At 52.6% G+C, this 26,826-nt stretch overlaps 2 protein-coding genes across 3 annotated transcripts in view; one reads left to right on the top strand and one right to left on the bottom strand.

The window, feature by feature from the left end:
• CTPS1 (CTP synthase 1) overlaps positions 1–26,826 on the top strand; it is a 1,052,426-nt gene that overhangs the window by 495,252 nt on the left and 530,348 nt on the right. The window lies entirely within an intron of this gene.
• EDN2 (endothelin 2) lies at positions 156–4,787 on the bottom strand. Of its 2 annotated transcripts, XM_049775080.1 has the most exons (5): positions 4,669–4,787; positions 4,171–4,327; positions 2,538–2,660; positions 1,579–1,677; positions 156–249 (listed from the first exon to the last, which is right to left on the bottom strand). In XM_049775080.1, the coding sequence occupies exons 1-5, from the start codon at positions 4,730–4,732 to the stop codon at positions 156–158; spliced, it is 537 nt and encodes a 178-aa protein (XP_049631037.1). In that variant the 5' UTR covers positions 4,733–4,787. The 2 variants fall into 2 exon arrangements, with proteins under 2 accessions (XP_049631037.1, XP_049631038.1); XM_049775081.1 differs by lacking the exon at positions 1,579–1,677.

The following is a 26,826-nucleotide window of genomic DNA, read 5'->3' as shown; positions in this document are numbered from 1 at the left end:
ATGATGATGCCATGGAAGCCAGAGCTTGTGGCCATCTGTGTCCAGTGAGCTAGGACCAGGGTGCTGGCCTGGGGGCAGTTTTCCCCATGCCCCACACTGTTCTTCTCCTGCTGTCTCCGCACACTTTCTTCCAATACACTTTCAGCTGCCTGCTGCTATCTCTTCCTCCACCTAGACTGCATAGGCCTGGAGTTCCTCAGAGCCTTTTGTTCTTGTCTTGCAAAATGGATCTTGGCTGTGGCAATGTCCCTGGGAAAAAAGAAGGGTCATTTGAGCATCTCAAGCATCAGGATGAGCCACAGATTCCCAGGGAAAGGCAGAGAGAGGTAAAAGGAATTGCAGCCTCCATCAGGGCATATCAATAGTGAACTCTGGAAAAAGGCTGCAGAGCATGGACAGGCCAGATCAAGTCTAGAAACTTTACTGCCCACAGGAGCTTTGACAAAGCTGTTGGAATGAGCCTTGGTTCAGAGAATTGTAGCTTCTCAATGACCTGCCTGCACCCTCTATGTTTCTGCGCCAGGTTCCACCATCCTCCCTCCCTCTGACTTCCAACACACAGGGGTTCAGAGCAGAACACTGTATTTCTTGCTGCCCAATGAACCTGACTGGGGTTCTGTCATTTAGATTATCACGCATTGGGAACTAGGAGGCTGATGACCTTGAGCAATTGTCTTAATCTCTCTATGTCCCTTTTGGTTTATAAAATTAAAACAAAACAAAACAAAACAATAAAACAATAAAAAGGTCTGGAGTGAGGGCAAACTGGGATAGTGCAGCAAACTTTAGTCCGCTAGAAAGCATCAGGGATGTGTCTTAATTTTTCCTTTTTAAGACAGTTGGGACCTACCTAGCCCACTTTCTGCCTTTTCCCCTATTTCCACCTCACATATGTACTCCACACTGAGGGGTCATACTGAACCCTAACATTGACCAATCCCAAGCAGAAGTAGGAACAAAGACCTGCCTGTGCTTTCTGGGTACCAGGCTCTGACAACGTGTCTCTCACCTGTCAGACTGGAATGATTTTCCAAAATAAGGTCCTGAAATCTAGAATTCTTAAATGACAAGTCCAAGGTCACACAGCTTGCCAGACAGAGGGAAAGTTTAGGACCTGCCCCTGCATCCATTTGGTATGTCCAGGTGTGGCATTTCTGTGCCCAAGACTGGTTGGACACACATTTATGTGCCTTCCTGGAAGCCTCATGCTGAGCTGGCCAGCAGCCAGGAGGGGCTCCAGAGGGGCCATAGGGAGGAGCTTTGGCTACGTGGCCTCCCTGGACCCCAATGTGGTACATGCTCTATTCAGACACGGTCTGATGAACACTTGGGATTATTCCAGAGTTGTGAGCCTGCAAGCCTTCTAAATAAGGCCTCTGTCCCAGCAAGGGGAGTACCAGCTCAGGATCAGCTAGTAGCCTGATTACTATGTGACCATCTCACAAAAACCTTCTCCTAGCTGAGTATCAGTTAGTTCTCTTGGCTACCCATCTTTCTAAGAATCCCATCTTTCTAAGGACTAGGGAAGCTCACACACACACATATAGGAAGTATTCACACATGCAAGGGGGCCCTTACCTCAACTTCTGGAGCAGTTCTCCTGCATGGGTCCAAGTCTTGCCAGCCTGGAGCATGTTGGCAGGAGGCCGGCTTCCCGGAACTTCCATGGCTGTCATCCTGAACAAGCAGCATTGGGGCTCAAGTGAGGGGCTGTCCAGGGCCCCAAGGCCACCTGGCTTCAGTCCCAGTCCAGCCCCTCCGCCCTCAGGAGCAGATCCATTTCCACCCGTGCACCTGGCATCCCGCCTTTCCCAGGCTGGGTGGGGATGGGGAAAACTGAGCTACTACCGGGAATGCTTTCTTAGCCTCTGAAAGAGGCAGCTGGGTGGCCAGCCTTCCCAGAACTCAGCCACCTGCAGCTGAGAGCTGCTCTTTGCAGGGAAACTGAGGCAGAGGTGGAACCCAGCTGGAGACCTGGGGAGGAGTTTCTCGTAAACCATCATGGGAACCAGAGTTCTGGGGTTGCAAAGCCTGTTCTTTGCCCTCCCCAAATGCTGCAGATGTCCCCTTAAATGCTGCAGATGGAGGAGAGAAGGAACCAGTCCTCCTTGCCTCTCATGCATGGGGAAACTGATGCTCAGAGTTAGGACACATGGCCAAAGCTTCCAGCAGCCTCCAGCAGGGCTCAGCATAAGTGCAACAGCCTCCTAACTCTGGGGTTTCTTATCCAGCAATAAGGCCCTAATAAGTCCCCAAACCTAGGGACTTCTTCAAATGAAGACTAAAGTCCCTACCCTGCCTGCTGGCCCCTGGGGGCATCCCTCCAGTTAGGAGGGGCAGCTCTCAGCAACCCAGAGCTGGGCGGGGATGAACTGCTGCACAGGCAGGAATGTGGGAGAACTCAGGGCAGCCCAGGGCCCCTAGACCCTGCCCCACCCTGTCACTCTGACCCTCTGCTGCCAATCTCCCATCCCTTTTGCCCCTTAAGGGACCAAGCCAGCAGCCTTCCTAGCCCCTGCAGGCGGGCGCCCACCTACCGGGGCCTTCGGTGGCAGAAGGTGGCACAGGCGGAGTCCCTGGCCCTGGAGCACTCACAGCGCCTTGGCAGGGAGCGGCGCCGGCGTCTTGGCGGGTTTCCCAGGCCGTAAGGAGCTGTCTGTCTGTGGGCGAGCAGCCAGCAAGGTGGTGGTGTGGGGTGGAGGGTGTGTGTGTGTGTGTGTGTGGAGAGAGAGAGAGAGAGAGAGAGAGAGAGAGAGAGAGAGAGAGAGAGAGAGAGAGAGAGAGAGAGAGAGAGAGAGAGAGAGAGAGAGAGAGAGAGAGAGGATTAGATAAAAACATAAGCAAGCACTGGGAGCAGCGATTGGCCACAGTGCATGCTGGGTCACCAGGGTGCAAGCGAAAGGTGACCTGTTTCTGACCTGGAGAAGCCCCCACCCTCAGCTCCTCCACAGGTGCTGCTTGCTCCTGTTCTGCCCCCTTCCCTATTCTGCCCTGCTCAGGAAGACTTCTGGGATGGGAGCGAGCTTGGGGGTGTTCCTTCCCTGAGCCAGGACATAGGGAGTCCTCCAACATTCCCATTTGCAGCTGATGGAGCTGGCTGGTCCAGGCTCCTAGGAAGCCTGCAGCTGGCCCCTGAGAGAGGCAGGAAGCAGCAGGATCCCAGCCTGAAGACCACCTGGTCTTCAGAACCAGAGGTAACCATGTCCTGAAACACTGCCTTGCTGGGGAGTGGGAGTGGGAGTGCATGTGTGTGTGTGTGTGTGTGTGTGTGTGTGTGTGTGTGTGTGTGTGTGTGTGTGTTCGCTGGGGGAATACCAGGAAGGATTGATTTCTGAAGCAGAGTCTGGTCAAGGTGTGCCAGGGGCAGGGCTAGGGTCCTGTGGCCGGTCAGACCAGCACCTTCAGGTGCCAGAGCTAATTTTAGCCAGTGTGGTTGTTGTCATGACTCCAGGTAGACCCGGCACGCAGGGACTGGCAGGGCGCCCGCCCTGAGCGAGTGTTTGGATGCGGATTAGCTTCACACACGCTTACTTGCAGGGCTTCTCTTGCATTTTGCAATTTGGAGAAGGCGGGGGGAAAAAAGGCAACCCAACACACACCAACACACACAGACCTCAGCGTGAAGTCTGCAGAGTGGCCCCGAGGCAGTGCGGGTGCAGACAGAACAGGCTCCACCGTGCCCCCATCCCAGTTCCGCCAGGTGACACTGGGCAAGTTTCTCCTCTGTCACTTGGGGACAACAGCAGTAACTGCCTCCTGGGGTGGGTGCAGGGGGGTTCATGGGATGGCAATACACAAGCAGGGCTTGGCACCATCAAGACACGGGTGCTGTCATGAGTAGTGTTTATTCTTGGAAGACCATGCAGAGAAAGCATGGCAGCGTGGGGGTGAGTCTGGCACCTCGACCCTACCAGGGGGCCTCAACCTACCACTGATTCCCTCCAGTGTGATCCTGGGTGGTGCCTAACCTGTTTGAACCCTCAATCCGGTCTGGAAGAGGAAACCAGGCTGTTGGGAGCATTCTTAGGAGCCGGCACTTGCGGCTGAGCAAAAACTCCTAATGCAAGAAACTTGGGGGAGCTGGGCTGTGCAAGCTCATAGACCCCTGCCCAGGTCTAAGCCACTGCCCTTACTCTGAGCAGCCCTGCCTGCATCCCCAAGGAGGCTTACCCGGGAGTGTTCACCCAAATGATGTCCAGGTGGCAAAAGTAGACGCATTCCTTGTCCAGCCAGGAGCTGCAGGAACAACGCCGTTGCCGCAAGTGGGAGCCGCGTGCCCGAGCCGATGGTGCTGGGTGTTCTGAGGAGGCAGTTGCCTGACCCTTGCCTACACACACAGGAGAGAGAGAGCAGGGGAGAGGTGAGTCAGGGGGCCTGGCACAGCTAGGCCAGGGGGACCCAGGGACACCCAGTGGCTCCTCCTCTTGCATAATTGAGGAAGTTGGCAGTCTCGCTGCTCAGGAGCTCTGAGCCAGCCTGGGGAAGCCCCAGCAGCCCAGGTGGGAAGGGCAAGCTGCAGATAGATACCCCTTGCCTGCAGCACCTCTGCAGAGTCCTCCGTCCTAGGGTGCCCCCCAGCTTGTCTGGGATGTCACTGTGACTCCCAGGGAGAGACAGCAGCATGCAGCCCCAGGGACCAATGCAGCAGGTAAGGCCAGGAAAGCTCACCTTCGTGCAGGGCCACGAGCAGGGCCAGAGCAACAGAGCACCAGGCGGTGGGCACGGTGACCATGGTAGCAGCAGAGTGCAAGGCAGGTCTGGAGCGGTGAGGGTGTCTGCCCGTGGCCTGTGCCCTGCTGCCAAGCCGAGCGATAGCTAGTAAGCTGGGTGCCCTGACGGACTCTTATAACACCAGGAACCGCCCCGCCCCAGCCAAGAGCCCTGCCCCCTGCACCGGCAGGGCATCGAGCCAGGGACACCGCCCCCTCCTGGGGCACAGGCCCGCCCCAGCTTCTTGGGTGGAGGGAAGAGGGAGGAGGAGGAGGGCGGAGGGCGGGTGGCAGGCTCGAGTCTCCCTTCCTCGATGCTTGGAACACCTCCCCAGGTCCTGAGGGTCCCCTGTATCTCCCTTCGGGTCCTGCTGGGGTTCCTTATGCATTGTACCCCGCTTTCTCTATGCTTGCTCTAGGTCTTATCCTGAGCTAAGAAATTGGAGGGGAGGTCCATGAACAAATTGCACTACCCCACACTTCCTCAGGAGACCCTGATTCTTTTTTTTTTTTTTTTTTTTTGGTTTTTGGGCCACACCCGTTTGACGCTCAGGGGTTACTCCTGGCTATGTGCTCAGAAATCGCCCCTGGCATGGGGGGACCATATGGGACGCCGGGGGATCGAACCGCGGTCCTTCCTTGGCTAGCGCTTGCAAGGCAGACACCTTACCTCCAGCGCCACCTACCCGGCCCCAGGAGACCCAGATTCTGTCTTGCCTACTGCCAAACAGATGAAGGGAACCCCAGTGGCATTGCGTGGGAGGTGAGGGGCCACTCTGGGCAGCACGGCCTTGGGTAAATCCCTGTCTTCTCAGGGCCTGCTCCTTGGTGAAGGACACAGCCCCGGCCCCACACGAGCCTCTGCCCAGCCTCAGCTGCCTCATCCTCAACTCACCCAGGAAGTGACTGTCACCCTTTCCTCTTTCAGGAAGCTATAAGGTGCCCTGCATGTTCAAGGGCATCTCCTCTCATCAAGGCCCAGAGAGGATCAAAGAGGGGATGCCAGTGGGGGTGTGTGCATGGCGGGTTCTTGGTCTTTTTTTTTTTTTTTTTTGGCTCCCAGACCTTTCTAGAAAGAAACCCCCAGGAGTGACACAGGAAACATCCCTTTAAAGCCACTCCACGATGGCCGTGTCAGGACAGGGTCTAGCTCAGGGAGGAGGCACTGATGGCGAGGGGTGTCCTCTGGGGCCAGCATTCCAGTCTTGCCTTCCATGGCTTGCGGAGAGCTGAGTTTTCTGCTCCTGCCCAAGCCTGGCTCAGAGTCCATTTCCATGGGGCACCTTCTTGGTGGCCCTGTCTTTAAGCCCAATAGAAAAGGCCAGGCCATTTTTCATAATTCTCATGGTTGCTCTTGCTCTTCCGGACTAGGGCTGGCCAATGACTCATGAACCGGCCTTATCTTCCCAGCAATCTTGAGGTCAGGACTCCAGAGAGGCGAGGCAAGAGCACATAGTAGGAACCTTTCGTGTGGCTCTGGAAGAGATGGAGGGAGGGTAAAGCAGAATTAGGGCTAGACTTGAACTTGGACATGAGACTCTCAAACCCAGGCTGCCCAACTGTTCACACCGGTGGTCTCTTTGGAATTAGACATTTATGATGGGCAGGGGGAGAAGTCCATCAAGAAATAGGCCTGCCCATTGCTTCCCAACAGGTACATGTGTGTTTGCATGTGCTGGACTCCATGGTCCACTCATAGCAGGGAATGGGTGGAGAGTAACTACCCATGTTCTGGAAGCATCTACCATGAGCTCTAGAAGGTCCTTGTTTGTTTACCATTACAGTCTCAGTAACCACAATCTCAGCAGACCCCCAGACCCAGTAGGACCCAGGAGAAATAAGAGACTCAACCAGAGCTCAACCAGGTTCACATGGCCCTAGGAGTAGAGTTGGCCCTGGAATCTAGATCTCAGCCTCTCCAGCAAAGCATATGCACACACACACACACACACACACACACACACACACACACACACACACACACACACACACACCCTACTCAGTGCTTGTGGCCAGCCCCCACATGGCGTCTCTCTAAGAATCCCAAAGAACATTTCTGGAATGAAGTGAGCTACGCTCACAGTCATTTCTAATAGCCTCCGAGAGAATATAAATACAGCATTAGGCAGGGTCAGGGTGGTGGTAGAGGGTGGACAGGGAATTCAAATTACTGAACCGTGAAGAGAAGAAGGCAGCCAAAGCAGGTCAGCAGGGAGAAGGAGGAGGTCGGCGGGGAGGAAAACAAACAGAGGCAGATAAAGACAGGTAGGGAGAGGAGGGAGGACAAGGAAACGGAGCGGAGCGAGAAAGAAAGGCCTGGATTTGAGAAAGTAAAAGAGAAAGACCATCAGCAGAGAGATCGAAGGTTCTAAGCGTCTAATCTTTACACAAATGCACAGGGTTGCCCTGGACAATAGGACCCGAGGCTCTGAGTCTGGGAAACATAATAGGAGAATTAAATGGACCAGAAGACAGGAGTCCTCTCTGGTGTGAAAGAGGATGACGACAGGGCAGGGGCTATTGCCCAGGTTTCATGGGTCACAACAAGGAGTCCAGGCACTCCAGTTTCTCTGCAGCCTGCCCTTGGCTCTGGCAGGCTGGGTGCTGGTGAAATAGAGAGGCCTGTCCCAGGAACCTGAGTGAACCCACATCTAGGGGGCCAGATCATTCCCGTAATAGCGCTACCCCACTGGCCAGACTTGGTTTCCAGGTAGAGAAAATTAAGCTGAGTTAAAAATAGCTAACCCAATCCAGTGGGTCTCTTAGTCAGGACACTGGCAGCTTCTCTTTTACCCCTCCTGGCTGGTCTGGTTGTCCCCCAGCCACCACTGTAGCCCCTACACCCACCTCCAACTCTGCCCCTATCGAGTCTCAGCAAGCTACTTGGCTTCATTGCCTCAGCACCTCTGGCCTTGCTGCCTGCCATAGTAGGAAAGGGCTGCAGGTCAAAAACAAAAGAAAACAAAACAAAACTAGGGGCTCAGCAAAGGCTCAGAATGAGAAAGGGATGGTTTCTGCACACAAAAGCATCTGTTTAGTACGTGCTTAGTGTTAGCTCAGTGGAGATGGGGAGTGGTAAGGTAGGTAGAAAAGACCAGTGGAAATTTATTTCTGTGTGAGACACTCTGCAAGAAGCTGCCTTTGAAAATTCCTCCACAATCCACTCTTACGTTGAGAAAACTCAGCTCCAAGTGTGGGATGGACTTGCTAACACTGTGTTGGGGCCAGACATGCTCTTGTGGCTGCTAGTCTAGCCCCAGCTTTCTAGCCCAGTTGATCCAGAGACTGACATTTGTTAGGAAAGATCCTTCTGGCAAGAACAGCAGGACTCCAGGAACTCAGTCATCTTCCTTTGCACCCCAAAGCTCCTATGTGATTTCTGCACTCAGAGAAAAGGTGGATGCATGGAGGAGCCATATTGCTGTCCAGGCCACTGCACCAAAAGGTTGCAAGGGTATGAGGCAAATATGCTGGGAGTGCTTGGGGCACTCTTGTCTCAGCTCTGCTGGTAGGCTGGGGGGTGGTCCTTTACAGGTCTGCTCCCTTCCTGACTTGCACTGACCCCCCAGGAGTGCTCTCAGTTCTGGCAGCCTGGTGCCCGCAGGATCTGTGAGCCTAGTGAAGTGCTTGGCTTAAGGCCCTAGATTCAAGAGTGGCTCCTGGCCCTGCTTCCCTGGTGGCTACCTGACCTTACCAGGTTTCAGGAAGTTCTGTCAGCAGCCCCTCTAGAAGGGACACAGTGTTTTTGTCATAGGCACACCCCATGCAGGCAGCTCAGCAGAGCGAGAAGCTGGGAAAAGTGGCCAGCAGGAGAGGTGCGTGCTACCTGCACCTCCCCCCCTGAAATATGGGGGCAGGTGGACAGCTCAGGAGGGTTTGGCCTTGAAGCAGGCAGGGTAGAGGAAAGGGTCAGACATTCCTTCTGGCACTAGCCTTCAGGTATGGGTCAGGGCTGCCCCCATAAGCAATCCCATCACAGCCTCAGGGCCACTTACTGGTGGGTGGCTTGGGCCTCCTGCCATCAGCCAGAGCTCCGCATGAGCCAGCAAGGCCTGCCACCGCCCACACTCTCATCCCTTTGCTGGGTGCCCATAGGATAGCTTCATCCGTGCAGGCCCAAGCTCTGCCTGCCTTCATTGGGCAGAGGGATACCCCATGTCAGTGCACCAGCCCACCTGGAAACAGTTGTATTTTTCACACTTTGGTGGAGTAATTTATAGTCTGTTTGCTGTGGATCCAAGGGTAATCAGAACAGGGTCCACAAGGCTCAAGGTGTGCTGGAGCTTCAAACAAAAGCAACCGTTGTATCAAGATACTCTTATTAAAAGGCTTTTGGATTTTGGTGCATTGATGGTTTTCGCAGTGAAGCATGTGCTTTGCTTTGAACCATAACCCCAGTCCTTCTTCTGGACTTCTGGGAAAAAAATTTAGGGACTCAGCATGTAGAAATTTCTGGGAGTTTTTGAGTTGTTTCCAACATGCTAAAAGCCTATGTCTCCACTTAGCCTTTCAAGGTGTGAAGTAAAGTGCATTTATCGAGCAGTTAATATATTCCCAGCAAGGTGCTAAGTGATTTTCCTATGTCATTGCCTTTCAAACTGAAGGGCAGGTTCCATGTGAGACCCTGTTTTATAAAGGAGGAAACAAGTTTATGATTTGCTTGGTGCCAGACTGCTGGAGAGTGACAAAGTCACAATAGAAAGCAAATCTAAAGCCCTAACCCTGAGCCCTCTGTGCCCCCATACAGACTCCAACTCCCCTGGGAGACCTCCTGTAGTCAGCTTCTCTGAACAGACAGAACCCTGTGCAGGGGAGAGGGGCCTTCATGGCAGAGCCAGCCTCTTTCACTGGGTGCTTTTCTTCCACAGCAAAAACACAGTGTGTAGCTCGTCCAGGGCTAAGTCCTGACCACAGCCATTAGCTAAGCATGGACAGTCCATTCTGTTTTACTGGCTGCCCACGGTAGTATTCTAGGGTGTTGGTGAGACTTGTAATTCTAGATAAGATTCTCACTCTATAGATAAGAAAATGACTTAATCAAGGTCATACAGTGAATAAGAGGCAGAGCTAGAATTTTCCCCTTAAACTCATCTGCTATGAGATCAATAGTTGATGATGTAGGTCAGTCCTATCTATTCTTGTATTCATCTACCTAACCACTCAGTTATCCTTCCATCCATCTATTAATTCAAACTCTCTAATGTCAACATTCACCTACCATCCACCCATCATCTTCCTTTCTTTCTTCCACCTTTCCTTTAACTCTCTCTTACCATACACCTTATCTTTTGTTCATTTGTCTGTCCAAACATCTGCACAACCAGTCTCCATTCTCTTTCATGATAGATGGCCAGAGTGAGTAGAAGGAGCAAAGCTCAAGGAAACTCAACTATCCTGGAAATCTCTGGTTCCTTCCCAGGGACATGCACACCGGGGTGATGAACTCATCAAGACTTAGTCTTCTCTGAAATAACCATCCCAGAGTCTAGCACAGGCCTGGGCACACAGAGCCTGGGATGCATAAGATGACGTTGTCTCACCAGACAAAGCCGGTCTTTGTGTGGCTTTCCCTCCTGATATGGGAGGTCCAAGCCCCTTTCCTGGCCTGATTTTATTTCCAAAGCGCTCTAATGATAAACACTTGAGATAATCTTTAAGAAAAAAATTCAACCAGGCAGCCAAATAGGAAGAAGTACTGGCCTTAGAGCTACATGAAGAAGAAAGAAAATAAGGTAGGAGAATTCTGCCAGAGGTGGCCCTGCCAGAGCTAGACTCTAGAAACCCCAAATATCTGGACCCTTTGTCCTGAAGCCCTTCCCTTGGAGGGGCTGGAGTCCCCCAGTATTATTCTTCATCCCACCATCACCACCAGCCGGGACACGCTTCTGTAGCTGGCACCACCACACCCATGCTGCTAGAATCCATGTTTTCCAAGGCGCACCCAGTGCCCCACCGGGAGGCCATCCTTCCCCTCTGGGAAGCGGTGAGCCACCAGGAGGCCGGGCCACACACAAGTACAGTGCTTCTTTTTAGAAGTAAATGTCAGCTAAAAATAAGTGCCTCTCTCATCAGGGTAGCCCAGGCCCGGCAGGCAGGCAAAACCCGGGGTTCCACTGTGGCTTCAGGCTGGCATTCCTGAGTTGAGGTGTGCCTGGGGTACCTCCCAACCTGAAGACCTAGGCTTTTATGCCTCATTCGTAGGAAGCCCAAGTTATAAAGGACCCAGGAGGGCACACGGGGTACTGGCAGATGGGGGAGAGCTGGGGCCGTTAGGACTGAAGTGGCTGCCTGGGGCTGGTTTGGGTGTGGGGGTGAGTCAGGGGCCAACCCTGGAACCTCTGAAGCTGCCAACTTCAAAGCCCTGTGATGCAGGCACAAATCCTCCGCTTGTCCCTAAAGACAAGTGCCCAGCACAGTGCCAGGTCAGAAAAGGCGATGTTCAGGGTTTAGCCGGTTCCCAGTCAGGAGTCTGGTTTTGTTCATTAGTATGAGACATGGGTGGACTCCAGTGGAGCTTTCTGGGTGTCTGAGGCCACATCATCAGCATCTGAAAGAAAATGCCCATTTCACAGCTACTGAAAACTTTGAGGCAGGAGGGTCGCTGGCTGCCTTAAGGCAAGAGGGCACTATCTGATCTCTCCCCACCCTTCCTCAACTAGCAGTAGGTTGGGCATGACCCTTCAATGTGGGCACACTCCTGGAATGAGAGGGGTGTGAGTACATGTATGAGTGTATATTGCCCCTCTACATGCCCTGATCACACACTCCCTCCCAGGGCATCCATCCCCTCTGCCTACCACAGCCCTAACCACAATGGTTTGACCATGCCACAGCAGATATGAAGTGTGTAGAGGCCAATCCAGTTGCCTGTTCACTGGGCTCAAAATCCAGTCTGGGTTTGGGTCAGAATGAAGCATCCTGTTGGACTCAAATGCCCGTTTTAGTGTCTACTTTGCTTGGGGTTTGATCCTTGGGCTTGAGGCATTTCTGTCCTCAGACCCATGCTTATCTGAGTGTAGAGGGCATGAGCTCCCATCTCAACACACTGGTTCTGGGCCAGCCCTGCACTCTCATTTCCCTCCATCCTTACTGGATTTACTCGGCTCAACCTTCAAGACCCATCACGATGGATGTTGCTTCCCCCATGAATCAATGTCCTTAGCTCCTTCTATGCTTGAATTCCTCAAGAAACTCCCTACTTTCCTCATTCTCACCTCTGGCTGCCTCCAGCTTGTCCTCCTCATGCCTCAAGGCAGGTTTGAGGCTAAGGCCTCAGGCTAAGCCAGCTTCCAGTGTTCTTTCCTTAAACTTGTTTTCTCACCTATAAAATGGGAATGATCACAGAAACTGGTGATGGGACTTCAGAAACTGGGAGGTTATAAAATGCCTCATTTGGTCAGGGCCCAACCTGGTTGGACCCCAGAATCCACTTCCAAGATCCCACTCTGCTTCTGTCCCTGCTGGGACTCCATAAAGTCATGTCATATGGGAAGTAGAGAAGCCACAGAAGTTTTTTCCTGCCTATTTTTCCTGCACTGGCCCAGCCCTACCTTTGGGCCTCGTTGCTTGGACCTGCTCTTCAGTGTGATAGGACCATACAAAGGCATTATGAACTGATGTCAGTGTGACACCTCCTGCAGAGGATAAGGGGATGCAGGTGGTATGGGAGCTGGGGAGCTGAAAGAGCCGGGGCTTTCAGCAGGGTTTTGATAAGCCACCCCCATTCCTCCACCCCCATGAGCACATAACTCTATAGAGTCTTCAGAAAGCTCTATCTGACTTGGACCGGTGGCTTTTGTGGGTCCCAGGACTATCCAGAGAAGCATGGGAAGCAGAGTGGCTGAAGGCAAACCCCATCTTCTGTTGAAAAAATGATGGCTATTTGATCCTTCACCATACAAGATGCTCTGTGGGTACCTAGGAGACTAGACAGCGTGCATTCAGGTGGCCCCATGCAGAGAAGACTCTTCAGAGAATCTCCAAAGTATAGTCCAGCTGGCACGGGAGATTCTGGAACTTTCTTTTTTTTTGTGGGGGGTCACATCTGGCAGTGCTCAGGGGTTACTCCTGGCTCTGCTCTCAGAAATCACCTCTGGCAGGCACAGGGGACCATATGGAATGCCAATATTCAAACCACTGTCCTTCTGCATGCAAGACAAACGCGCTACCTCTATGCTATCTCGCCGGCCCCAGATTCCAGAACTTTCTGTGCTGGGAACCCTTCCTAGATTCATTGTAAAAGGAACCAGATCAGCTGTTGCCCATCTCCCCATTCTTTCTGGAAGCAGCCCTGGCTTCCTCTGAGCCTGACATTTAAAAATTAACCAGAACTACTGTTTGCCCATGTCAACATTTACCCATATCTGATCTCAGGTGCTAGATGCTACACCAACCCTATACATCTATAGGGTTGCATCTCTACATCTAATCACCACAGAAGGAGGGTGTTCTCCCTCCCATCATTCCCATGTGACAGGGAGAAAGCCTGGGGCTGAGCACAGGGAATAGCCTGCTGAGGCCATGCAGTCAGCCCTGTGAATCTCTCAGGGGCCAGCTTCAAGCCTGCAGAGTATGTGGGGAAAAGGGGCTGGCAGTCAAACCCAGGATCTCACATCTAGGTGTTCTAGCACACAGTCACATCACTGTTATGTTTTGGTGTCAGTGATCTAGAACCCTTGAGGGTCATTGGTTTATTCTGATCACTTTCCCATTTTTAAGATGGGGAAATTAAGGTATCATGTCTGATGTCCTTATCTAGCAAGGACCTAGCAACCTCAATTCTGGATCTTCCTATTAGAGAAACCCTCTAATCAGGCCATGGGGGTTGGCTGTGGGGCCTGGGTTCAATACTGGGGTCCAATAGAAAGTTCTCCATGCCTTTGCCTGTTTTGGAGCTTTGCATCGGCAGACACTGTGGGAGCTTGGTGTGAGGGGGGCGGAGGCTGTTTACGTAGCAAGCATTGTGCTGTGTGTTGAGGTGAGAAGTGACTCAGGGTGGGAGGCCCTGAGCAGGCGGGCAGGCCGTAGGGACAGACCAGGCTGGCCTGGGCTATGGCTGGGGTCCCCTGAAAAAGGAGGTTTGGGTAAGGCAGGCTTGAGTCAGAGCGGCGAGATGGGACAAGGAGCTGGGATGGCCCAATGACCTCACGCTCTTGCCTGTGCCTGGCTGGAAGCCTGGGGCCCAGGCGAGCCTGGCAGGTCCACCCTGCAGGACAGGCGTGCCCTCCTGGTGACCCAGAACTGGGGGAGGTCTTCGGGTCCCCAGGGGCTCCATACGGACTTCCTGAATGTGGTGGAATTCTGAGAGTGATGGGGAAGCAAATACAGGGCAACAATAAGCAGTGTCTAGGGCAGGACTTCCTGCTCTGCACACTGTACCCTGCTAGGCTATTAACCTCTTTCTCTGTCCTGTGGGCTCACGTGAAGCTCTCCTCATGGAGAAGACTATTTTTTATTGAGGGGGGCACATACCCTGCAGTGCTCAAGAGTTATTCCTGGCTCTGCTCTCAGGAGTCACTCCTGGTAATGCTCAGGGACCATGTGTGATTCTTGAGAATGGAACCTGGGTCCTACGCATGCAAGGTAAACATCCCACCTGTTGCACTATCACTCTGGCCCCTATTGAGGAGACTTTTGTCCCCAGTCCTGGCACACAGTGCACACAGTTAGCATGGTGGGTATAGGGAAACTGGGTAGGAAGGAGCTCTCATCAGCTTGGAGCCTACAGATAGGGGGGCTTGGGACAGTGAACTCATGGACATAGGCTACCAAGTCACACACCTGTATCCAGGCCCTGGGCTACATGGCTGGCTATGGGTCTCCACTCCCAGGGTTTCCATTTCCTCATATGCCAGATACTCATTTTGGCTTCAGGCTCCAGCATGCCCCACCATAGCAGGCCAGACCCAGAGAGGAGGATAACTAGAACTCTGCAGAGGAGACCCACTCAACCCCCAACTTGACCCTGCCTGGCAGACACTACGGAAACACTCAACTCTCCCCCCACCCCTAGCAGTACCCCAAGGCTGGTCCAGAGATCATGAGAATTTCCAGGGCCTCCTGACGGGAAAGGGGTCTTTATCTCTTTAGATAAGAGGTCCCCGTGTCTCCGGAAGGCCTTGGATTGGGGTAAATTCTGGGGATAGGCAGGAGGGCAGAGCAGGGCTGGATAAAGCAACCAGTACAGGGTGCATTTGTCCTCAGCCTGGGGCCACCCACCAGCCTCTGCTTCAACCTTGGAACCCAGGCCTCAGGCACGAGGCCTTTCACAACCCTGAATGGAGATGGTAGCTGTGTGTGCACTCTGCCCACGTGTCCTCATTCCCTCTGTCCACGTTCTTTTGATTCTCCAAATGGGCATGGGAAGAAGAAGGACTAGGCCTGGGAGTGGGGCTTGGGTATACTGGGTACACGGCCCGAGTGATCTGCCTGTCTTTGGGCTCCAAGGCCATGTCCTCTGTCTCATGTAACCTAGAAGCTAAGCCTGCACAGGGGCTAGGGTGAGGGTCTCCGGCCCAGGTAAGATTTGGGGAGGAGGCTGCAGAGATATGGGTGTTTTCTTAGACTGGGGAGGGCCTGGGATGAAGGTTTGGGTCCGAAAGACCAGAGGGTTCTCACTGGCTATAGTTCAAGAATTGCTGGTGAAGAAGAAAAAGCAAATTTAGTCTTCATAGACCTTTCCTTGTGACCCTATGGTAGGTCGTGTGTGTGTGTGTATGTGTGTGTGTGTGTGTGTGTGTGTGTGTGTGTGTGTGTGTGTGTGTGTGTGTGTGGTGTAAATGCTAACCCACAGCAAAGGGAGGACAAAAAGCTGTAAGGCTTAAAGGAGACCCTTGCTTCTCTCTCTGACAAGACTTTTGGGCAAGAATAGGAGGGCAGAGGAAGTCTTCCAGGCAGAGGAAATGAGTTGGTTACTGCCCAGAAGACCACAGTGTATCCTAGTGAGTCTCTGTTATTACACCAGAGCTCCCAGAGGACACAGTGCAGGAAGAGCTGTCTAGTTTCCTTCACTCCTGAGGGCCAGGTGTCATCCTTGCAAAATCAGGCCTTGCTTAGCCCCCCAAAGCCCCAAAGATTCTCCCTTATTTAAAGCTTGCTGAGTAAAACAGTCTAGCCTGGAGTTCTTCCACGACATTCTATCTTGGTGTTGGGGTTTTCTCTTAACGACTAGAGAGGATGCAGAGAGGAAGATTCTGGAACTAAATCCGCTTCCTCAGGGGTGTCTGAACCCACTCACCACCCCTCAGTTAACAGGCGAGGGGATGGGTTTAATGAGGTGAGAGCCTATGTCTCAGCTTCCAAGAATTGGAAACCCCAGATGCTCTAGCAGAGAGGACCAGACAGATTCTGGAATCGCTACCCCCATTCCCCCCAGCTCAAATACTAGTTCTGCATCATCCCTGTCTTGTCTCAAGAAAATCAATGCCTGTGCCTCATTTTTTCTACCTGCAACTCTCTTACCTCAATTTCCCTATCTGTAAAACAGGGAGAATAATAGTACCATCCTCGCAGATCACTTAAGACGAGTTCATTCATACTAAATGCTTACACATATGTGTAGTTGATTTTCCTTTGGTCAGTGGGGAAACTGAGGCTGTCTAGTTCATCTTCCTTTGGCCAGTGAGTGGGGAAACTGAGGCTCAGAGACAAGCAAGCGCCCTGCTGCAGGGATTCCATAGCCAGTCCAATATCCCTCCCACCCACAACCTAGTGGCCACACACCTGCTGGAGGCTGCCTGACTCTCCCCGGCTTTCGTGGGGACCAGTGGAACCCCCCCCCCCACTTGCCCTTTCATGCCTGTTTTGGGAATCCCTTGGCAAGAGGCGGGTTGGCAAGTGAGCTGTGCTCTCGAGGGCCCGCCCTCTCCTCGCGACCAATTTTGGGCAAAGCAGTGGCGGCTGCGCGCAGCTACGTGCCGGCTGTGAGTCAGCGCGCTGGAATGCGCAGGACGCTTTGTTCCCCGTTGTGCGCTCCGCGGACGAACGTGCTGGGACCGGGGCGCGGCGGGCCTGACATCACCTCGCGGGCACCGCGGCCACGTGCTGCGCCCCTCTGCTGCTGCAAGCCCCCTCTCCTGGGACCCCAGGGTCTTTCAGGAGGCACTCTCTTCTTACTCAGCCAGGCTTTTCTTCTCCCACAGCACAGTGGCTCGCGCCCTAAACGAGCTGTCTCAGCCAGGAGTTTCTGCCTGTGGTCCCTGGGAAGCTTCGGGGTTTGCTGCCAGTCATGGGACAGATAGGCCTGTGCGACCTTTGGAGGTTTCCCTGGGAATGCTATTGGAGCTTGTGGATGGATCCTTCTCCCCAAGCTGCCATGGAGAAGGAAACAGGGTATCTCTTCCGCATCTCTTGCATCCCAGGTCCTCTCTGGGACAGGCTTTGCTGGTACAAGGACAGTCCAGCACTGGGTCTCTGGGCCTTGCAAAGGTGTGCAGGGCCTTCTGTATCTGGAAACACGCCTTGCCTAGTGGACGCAGGGCTGAGCTTGAACCCTTCTGAATGGAGTGGGTATTGCTGCCTGTGGAAATTGAGGCCCTCAGAAGCAGAGCCACCTGCCCCAGGTGGAATGTGGGGGTCTGGCAGGGTTTTCCTTCTTCCTAAAGGGTGTGGACCCCCTCCCAACCCCTGGTTTTGGGGTGTTCTGAGAGACCCGCTCTGTGTGGAGTGTGTGTGCAGCCTAGAGACTCCTGAGCATCCTGGTTATCTGTGGGGCCTCAGGCCTGGAAGCTCTGGTCTATGGATCTCTCCTATCTAGTACTGCCTTTCCCTCTCAGCATTCCAGGGGCTCTGGCTGGAACCTCCAGGATGGCCAGTGTGGAGGGTTCATGAATAGGCTTTCTCTCTCTCTCTCTCTCTCTCTCTCTCTCTCTCTCTCTCTCTCTCTCTCTCTCTCTCTCTCTCTCTCTCTCTCTCTCTTTTATGCTCTCATCCCTCTTCATCCACAGAGGCCCTGAAACCAGGGGAAAAGCATCATCCCCAGAGGCCTTCTCCCAGCAAACCGAAAAGGTTGGAGTAGGAGCCTGGGCTCTGCAGAGGGTCTGACCAGCCCCTCTCCTACTCAGACTCTTCTAGAACTCTTTGATCCCCTCTTGGATCATATGTATATCCTTGAGATGAGGCTGGGCCTCCCCATCTCAGCTCTGTCCCCACTTCAGTGTTGACTCTCTCTTAGTACCCCAATATGTTTCTTGCTCAGCCTTTCTGTCTCCTGTAATGGGAATAAGATGGAAGAGCTGGCCTCACTGCTGGGTGCTCAGAGGTTGCCTTTCCTCTGATCACACAGTTATTGCTTGGGTAATGTGGTTGCTGCAGGATCTGGGTTGCCCCATGCCACCAGGGGTAGAGGGACTTAGAGAACAGTTCTCAGCCGTGTTGCTCCCTCTCTGCCGGGGCTGGAAGGTACCAAGGCGAAGGTCCTGGTGTAAGACAACTCCTGGAGTTAGGCCCTGGGATAGGGCAAGTCACCCCATCTTTGCACCTGGACTCTACTTCTGTCAATGTGAGCATGTGATGGTCTTTTTAGCTACTACTGCTTCATAGAAAGAACCCACCGGGTTCTAGTGACTTTTACTCATCCCCTCATCTCTGTTGACTTAGGTTAGTGCCACTGGTCCTCCTGCAGAGCTCTGTGGGCAGACCTTTTGCTGGGCCCTCAGTGAGGAAAACCATCCATCTGGTCTTCCCAGCTCAGCTCACAGCCCTAATCCATCAAGCAAATAGGCTGCTGCCACTCACCATGGCTGAGTAGTAGAACCTGCTCTCTGTCCTGGATGGAGGACCATGGTCAGTGAGACCTTTTGTCCTCAGATGCTCTGAGGACACAGGGTGATGGGAGAGATGGCAGGGAAGGCATGTTCTCCCCCCTCCCCATTCCTGGCACCAAAGGCCCTGCCTGCCTCAGCCTGGCATACTTGCCCGAATTCCTGCGCGTGTGGTTTCCCCTGGGCCTCTGGGCCTCTCCCTCACGTCCTCTGGCAGAGCATCCCCAGCTGTTTGCATTCCTCTGTTGTGAAGACGGTCACCCAAGGGCCGGGCTGGGAGGACACCCCAAGTGTGAGAGTGTGTTTGCTGGCAAAGATGTTTGGGAACAAAGCCATGGGCACCTGCCTCTCTGTGCCCATGCATGGGAATGTAGTGGTATGTCGTGCCTTGTGTGTGCATGGTCATGCCCTGTGTGTGGTTGTGTGTGCACGGGGCACTGACATCATGTAAGCACATATGCATACATAGAGGTGTTGGAGGATATTGTACAGGAGGGAAGCCACCAATTTTCTGGGCTTCCACTGGCCTTGTTCACACAGTGTGTATGGGGGTGCATTGTTCTTACTCTGGAGGACTTCCATAGGTGTGAGAGTCCATGACCCAGTGTGTCCTCTCTCTGGCCCCTCCTCCAACTCCTGAAGGAAGCTGGAAGGAGCAAGAACTGTGTGTTGTGGTGGTGGTGGTGGGGTGGCAAAATCTCACCAACCATGGAAACCCGACCAAGCCTGGCCATCCTGGTGTCTCCCACACTTCCCTAATTTACTCACATCATAGCAGCCTCAGGAGCATCAAATGTGGATTGGAGGTTTGCTTGAGATCACATTGGCTAAGTGCAGAGCCAGCATTCAGCCCACGCCTGCCTGATGCAGACACCCTCTGCAGGAAGGGGAGCAGGTAGGCTGGTTCCTCACATTGGAGTGTCCTCTGCCCTGGTCCCATGAACAGCTGTGTATGCTGAGCAGGAAAAGTGTCATGTCCTCACTCCCATTATAGGGGCTGTGCAATGTTCATGCAATACCATTACAATACATGACTCTGGTCAATATTCTGTCACAAGCTATAATAACAGAAGCTTGTGTTACCCTTCCTACTTAGATCTGGGGAGACTGAGGCACAGATATGTACGTGCCTCCCTGAAGTCCCGCAGCCAGATAATAGTGGGTCTCCATGTATATGCGACCCCCTACCTCCCTGCTTTCTGCACAGTGGGCACCAGTACCATCCTCCATGCAGGCCAAAGGACTCTGGGGCAGAGGACTGCATCTTCTCAGAGACAGGGAAACTGAGTCGGGGCTGGTGTGAGTGACTACTGGTAAAGACTGCGGGTTGTGTTCTGTGGGCACTGCTAGGCCTGGGTTTCTGGCCTGCCACTCCAGTGCAGGGAGGGAGGGCTGCCCTATGGTTTCGTTTCCAAGTGGGGAGCCCTGACAGGAGGCGGGGCGGGCCTGGCAGCAGGCACAAGTGGGCAGGCAGGTGAAGGTGAGACTGGGCCAGGCTGAAGTTGAGGCTCAGAGCCGGTTTTCCCAGGCTGTGTCTGAGTAATCCTGTGTCTATATTTATCTCCTCCTTTCTTGGGTGAGCAAACAGAGCCCCACGCCAGCCTGTCCTGCCACCCCCAGTGTCTGCACGTTTGCCTCAGCTGCTGGGTGGCCCTAGAGAGCACTGGCATTTTGGCCCTGCATTTGGCATGACCCATGGACAGCAGAGCACCTGGCACTTTCACCCAGTGACCTCGCAATGGTGATCTGCATTGTCAGTGGTAGTCAAGGAGGCACCCATGGGCCCTACATGCATCTGAGCTGCCATGACCTGGGCTACAGAGTTTTCCAAGGGCCTGGGAAAGATATTTCTGCCCTTCCCAGAACCTGATGTCCCTTTACTCTCAACACAGGCTTACAGTCCTCCTGCCACACTCCCTTCCCCCAGGATCAGAACTCCAGAGGACTTCCAAGGGACAGGGGCCTAGGTGTAGACTCTAAACTTCTTAAACACAATTGTGACCCCCATCAGGCTGAATGTGTGCATATTTGTGGAGGACGGTCCGGAAACATTAGACAGCAGGAAGAGGTTTCAGCCACATACAGAAGCAAGCACAAATCCAAACTCAGCGGAGTGGCAAATTCCAGGTATTTCTGGCAGAATTTGGTCAAATTGCATATCTTGGGTGAAGATGCTTTGTGCAGGTTGAGGGATTTTTAGCCTTGAGCGACGGTGCAGCTCAGCCAGACACCACTGACGGGCAGTCCTATGACCCCTAATTGCATCTGCTGTGGGTCTTCTTGTTTACCCACTTCCCAGGGAATATGAGGCAAAGACATTGTAGTGGATGGATGGATGGATGGATGGATGGATGGATGGATGGATGGATGGATGGATGGGTGAGCTCTGAGGAATGGGTGTCTATCTCCTGCTTTTCTGTCCTGGCCTGTCTGAGGTCCACAAGAGCATGTTAGTCTACAGCACACACTTAAACCCCAATCTGAGGGGTGGCTGCAGCCAGATACCCAAGGAGAGGGAGATGCATTGACATTTGCACCTCAGGCCTACCTTGCTGCACACCTTTCCTAGGTAGAACTGAGTTGCTAGGCCAGGTACATCCTGCCACAGAGAGGAAAGGAAGAAAAGGGTGTCGTTGCCTGGCACAGCTCAGCCCAAACTAGGCCTGGTCCCAGACCCCCTTCTGCTGCCCTGACTCTGAGTCTTATCCCTGGGGTGCCACCTCTATGACCTTGGGGAGCCCTGGGCTTGGTGCACGTGCACCGTAACCTGCCAGCTGCTCCCAGGCTGGATTAAACAGAGTCCGAGGACGTGCCGGGATGGCAGAAACCTGGGCAGGGCGGGTGCCGGCTCTGGGGCTGCCCTATGCCGGCTCGGGACTGGGCTGCGGCAAGGCCTTGTATGGCACTGGCAGGGCGCGCGGCGGCGGCACCCATTGGCTGGGCTGGCACTCCCAGCCGCGGCTGCCCGGGCCCCAAACCACGGTAACCAGAGCTGCAGGAGCTGGTGGATTAGCATGCCTGCCTGCCCTCCTGCCTGCCCGCCACCGGGGCTGCTCTTTTCTTTCCTAAAAAGGCAGAGCTGGGTGGCTGATCTGGGGCCTGGGTTGTAGAACTGTGGGTGGGGAGGTGCAGATACTTCGCCCCGGATTTTGGGAACCATGGCCCTGGCCTGGAGCCAGCCTCTTCCCGGCCCTGAACTTGAGTTTTCTCACCCTTTGTGGAGGGCAGTGGGCTGCTGGGATAGGGGAAGTGTCTGCAGACACTGCTTGGTAGCCCAGAGGCCCAGATCTCTTTCCAGGAAGGGACCACTTCTCAAATAGGGTGCTGTTGGGTTACACCTTATTTTACCTAAAACAAAGTTCATTTCATTTCTTTCTTTTTTTGTATCTGTTTGTTTACAACTTAGTTTCATCCAAAACAAAGATTGTCTTACTTGTAAACCTGGGTGGGTTTACTGCCCCACCCAGGGGTGGTCTGGTCTCTGTACTCAATAAAAATAGCAGTTCTGGCAGGCAATGGACTAAATACTAAGTAGAAAATAGTCAGACTACAAGAGTTTCACCCTCAGCCTGGTTTGGATTATTTCTTGTGTGATCCTAATTTAGACTCTGATTCACCTGGGCTTGGAGGTATGGCCAGAGTGCCATTTTGATGCTCAGTCCTGCTGCCAGCCCTGCCTGGGAGGGAAGCTGCCTCTTCTCCTTAAGAGATGAAGAGGGGTAATACTATCTATACTCGGATGCAGATGCTTCACCCCCGGCCTGGTCCCACTCAGCACCTTTGTCCGGCCAGCACACCTCCCTCTCCAGCTCCCTCCATTGGTGTCTTCTGAGCTGCCTCCTGCTCTAGACAGTGGCCATCTCTTCCCTCGGTGCTTCCAAAACAGAATCCAGACTTCAGGGCCTGCACCCAGGAAGGCCCAGGCCTGTGGGTGAAGCCAGGATCCCCACATCCCATCCCCACCTCTCTGTGCCCTTTGCCACTGGAGAGAGAAGTGAACTAGATTCAAGAGACCTAGGGGTCAGAGTTCAGGGAGAGAAGGGAGGAGCCAGCGGTCCCCTAGGAGCTTGTTCGGTCACACAGAGCCTAGTTCTCACACCACTTCCAGTTGAGCATGGGGTAAGGACCTTGAAACTAAGGTGGTCCTCTCCAAAAGCAGGGACAGTCACCCTCATTTTCTTGAGTGATTGTCAGGGCTGCAGGTCTGGGAAAAGGATGGACAAGCTGTGTCTCTATTTGCTGCTTCTCTGGGGCTCATTGACCTCTCTAAGACCAAGCTCTGCTGAGTCTCTGGAGCATCTCCCCAACCATCCATGGCCCCCATTCGGGTACCAGGTACCATTCCTGCTCCTTGCATTCCCTAAAATACCATGCTTTCTTTGGTCTCTATAATGCTAGCAGCACTGCCTCATGAGGTCTCATGCTTATCTCTGGGCACTGCTTCTCTGAGAAGCATGGCTGGCTTTGGGCTGTTTGCCCCTGTGCCCCATCGCCTGCTCTCAGGGGCAGAGGTTCTGGTTCCCCGGTGGGGGTGCTCAGTACCAGGCACAGGTGCAGGGCTGTCTTCTTTCTGCCTTGGGGGTCTTGGGGTGCAGGGGGAGCCTCTGTTAGGTCAGGTGTCTTGACACATAGGGGAGAAGGCACTGCTGACCTACATGATCAACGTTTTCCTAATTAGAGGGAAAACCAGTTCTCTTTTTTTTGTTTGTTTGTTTTTTGGGTCACACCCGGCAGCACTCAGAGGTTACTCCTGGCTCTACACTCAGAAATTACCCCTGGCAGGCTTGGGGAACCATATGGGATCCCGGGATTCAAACCACCATCCTTCTGCATGCAAGGCAAACGCCCTACCTACATGCTATCTCTCCGGCCCCAGAAAACCAGTTCTTATTGCTTTCAGTCTCAGAGTTTGGGGGTGCTGGTTTTTGTTGCCTGGTTGCACTGATGCTGATGAGGCACCAGGCTTCCAGCTGTTCACCAGAGCTTGCAACACTTAGCGCTGGCCTCCTACACATGCCAGGTAGCTTCTTGGATGCTGGCTCATGCCCATCCATATCCAGGAGGTTGCTCTGACACATGGTACCCTCACCTGTGGGCCATATCTCTTCACAATTCTTTCCCCTTGGAAATAAGGACCCAGCTCATGAGCTCTTTGTTGTTTTCCTAACTTTAGCATGACCCTGACTTTTGTCTGTATTGGCCACCAGGTTTGTTTCCTGCCCAGCACATGACTTAGTGACCCACAGTCTCACCTCTCCATGTTCAAGTACCTTCACTGTGAACTTGCTAACACCCACCTGCATGGTTTCACTTGCTGCCCCCTGTGCCTGCAGGCCGAGTGTGGCTGGAGATCCTTCATGATGGGCAGAAGCAGCACCTGCTAGTCTATTTCCCCCTCCTTTGTCTAAGTCAGCCAAACCTTTTAAGACCTCCAATTCTTCCTTGCCAGCCACCGCCTCCTCTCCACCCAAGACTTTATTCCTTGGAAGAAAATTCTCTGTAGGAAAGTCTTCTATTTTCTCCCTGTCTCCATTTCCTTAACCATTGCCTTGGGGTTGGTAGGACACCATCAGCATCTCTAAGTCAGCAGCTCAGTCCTGATCTGGACCTTTTATCAGCCCCTGGAAAACACATTCAAGTCTCTCTTCTCCAAAGTCCATACCTTTTCACCTACTGCCTCTGCTGCCTCCCTTCCTACATTTCTCCTCAAGCCTCATCCACCTGATCTGGACCCTCTCAAACCCTCCAAATCTGAGTCAGCCCCAGGCCACCCAGTATTTCTCTTCCTATTGCCAGTCCTGGAGGCTGAGCAAACAGACCTCCTAGGTCCTTAGAGCTGAACTTCCAGGCAGCGCTGACCCCAGGCTCCCTCTTGAGTGTTTGTCAACCTCTGTCCCTGGCTTCCCCCTCCTGCCTGGATCAGAGGAATTTTCCAGGAAAGGTCTAAGGGTGAGTCAGAAGCCCTGACCACAAGGACCAGCCTCTCCTATCGGAATGTAAACTTTGGGGGCTGGCTGGTGTTGGTCAAACACAGTTGTAGCTATCACTAGAGACTGGCATCCAACAGGGCACTTATGGATAAAAATGGCATTGGAAACCTTTGCCTGTTCTTTTTAAATTTTTTTACCCCCAACATCCCATGCAAAACTGGCTCAGTGTCTGTTGAGGACTTACACTGTTTAAGACTCCACAGCATCCTGCATTATTGACTCCTCCCTGAAACATGCCCCCATGTCCTCTTTGCAGACTAAGACACATGGGGCCAAGAGGCTGTGTGATCTGTTTAAATTGACACAACCTGGAAGTGTCCATGTCATTGTCTGATTCCTAGTCTTTCTCTGTAGTGAGTTGAATGGTGTCCCCTTCCCTTCTGTGTTCATGTTTGGATTTCCAGAGTGTGATCTTAGTTGGAAAAAGTCTTTGCTGATGGAAGGAAATTTAAAATTTTGGGAAGAGATCATGATGGATTAAGGTGCACCACCAGTATAATTTAGCTAAGTGTTCTTTGAGGAGAGAAGTGGATAAGAGACACATGAAAGAGGTGGTGAGATGGTGAGGTGGTGAGGAGGAGGAAGTAAGGGAAGAAATGCAGTAGACCCAAAAGGCCCAGAGTATCTGAACCCCCAGAAGTGAGAACAAATGGGTGGATTCTCCCTGAACTGTTGGATGTACAGACTCTGCTGAACACTTAGATTGCAAATCCTTGAACTCTAGACAGCAACAGGGGACACACTTGTAATTCCAAGCCCTTGGATGTGTGGGAAAGGCAGCAGCCATAGGAGAGAAATGTGGCCCCAATTGCACCCTTCCTTCTGCCTCCTCCCCCTTTCCCATGGTCCTATCAGCATAGACTCCAAGGGACAAGAGGGCAGCAGCTACATAATGACTGCGGCAGAGTGTGGGCTTGTCCTTTGTCTTCTCAGGGCCTGAAAACATGCACTTGGGATGCCAAATGTCTGTCCAGTGACATTCTAGAAACCTCAAAACAAACAAACAAACAAACAAACAAACCAGGAGCCAGGGAAGCAAGGCTATGTTGGGATTTTCAAATTTATTCCAACATGCTGTTTTGTTTTGTTTTGTTTTGTTTTTTTAAAAAATATCCTCGGACTGGACACAGCCAGAGCTGTAATAAAGGCCATTATTATACTCATAAAAACTTCTCATTCACAGTACAGGTGTAATTTACAACGAAGGTCACACACGTCGATACTGAACAATTTTCTCCTTTTGTATTTCAGACTCTGTGCTTTAAACCTGCATGTTTTTTTTTTTTATTCCATTTTTTTCTTTTGCACTGATATATACCATACCAACATTGCAAGATGCAAATGTAGAAACTGGAGCTTAAATAATAAAATTACAGGCAAAACTAACCCATCCCAGTGTGGTCACTGTACATATCTACAGTACAATTTTTGGAATGTATTGCCATTAAGAACATATAAACTCTCTACAGACAAATTTCACATACAGAATACATACACCTTTTAGAAAAAAAAAGGCAAATATTTATCTTACAGAGAGCGTGTTTTCTCACATTTGCCTACACGCTTCTTTGTTCTGTTTCCTTTCTCTTCTCTTTTTAACACTAGATTTAATAAAGTGATCGTAAGTGCCAAAAGCAGTTTTCTAATGAAAAGTGGACTGGATTCACGGTACAGAAACAGAATGTGGAACCGGCCTTCTGGAACTTTCTTCCCCCATCAGGAGTGCAGATCTGTCTCCCCAAATGACTACCCAGGCAGGAGTTCTGCTTTGAGAGGAGTTGTCTGGAGAAGGGACAGATATATTGCTTGTTGGAAGGGACCCTGTAGGAATGGAGCAGGTTAGAAGGTGTTGGGAATTTTTTATGAATTTTTCCTACAGAGGGAGGCTCAGGGCCTTCTGGGTATATTCATGGGAGTTAGGGTGGTGGGAGCTATTGGGCAACCAGACTCAAGCTGAGGAAGTGGGCACAGGGTGTCAGCCCAGGAAAAGGTGCCCCGGAGAGGCACATGGGAGACTGTGTATGCTGAGATTGCCGATGAAGACAGGCATCCCAGAAGGCGGGCCTAGGTGGCATGTGGATCGGCATTTCCAGCAGACCCTGGCAAGATACTTTCTGTGCTGCCCACACCTGGGGCTGGGGTTGTGGTCTGTGCTGTTTTCTTCCCTGGGTGGCTGCAGCATCACAGTCAGACTGGACATTTGGGGTGTTGGGGAACACTGAGTTCTTACCTAAACTAGGAAGGTACATGTATGTAGGGGCAGGACAGAGAGTCTGGCAGAAGGTCACAGCAGTGCAGAGGCACATGAGTGGTATGACTGCAAGGGGTTTAGCTGGTAGCATGGCATCCATCCCTCTGGGCACCTGT

The sequence above is a fragment of the Suncus etruscus genome, chromosome 6, assembly GCF_024139225.1.
Source record: "Suncus etruscus isolate mSunEtr1 chromosome 6, mSunEtr1.pri.cur, whole genome shotgun sequence".
NCBI classification, from domain to species: domain Eukaryota; kingdom Metazoa; phylum Chordata; class Mammalia; order Eulipotyphla; family Soricidae; genus Suncus; species Suncus etruscus.
The sequence above is the reverse complement of the archived record's forward strand: the minus strand, read 5'-3'. Positions and strand labels throughout refer to the sequence as shown.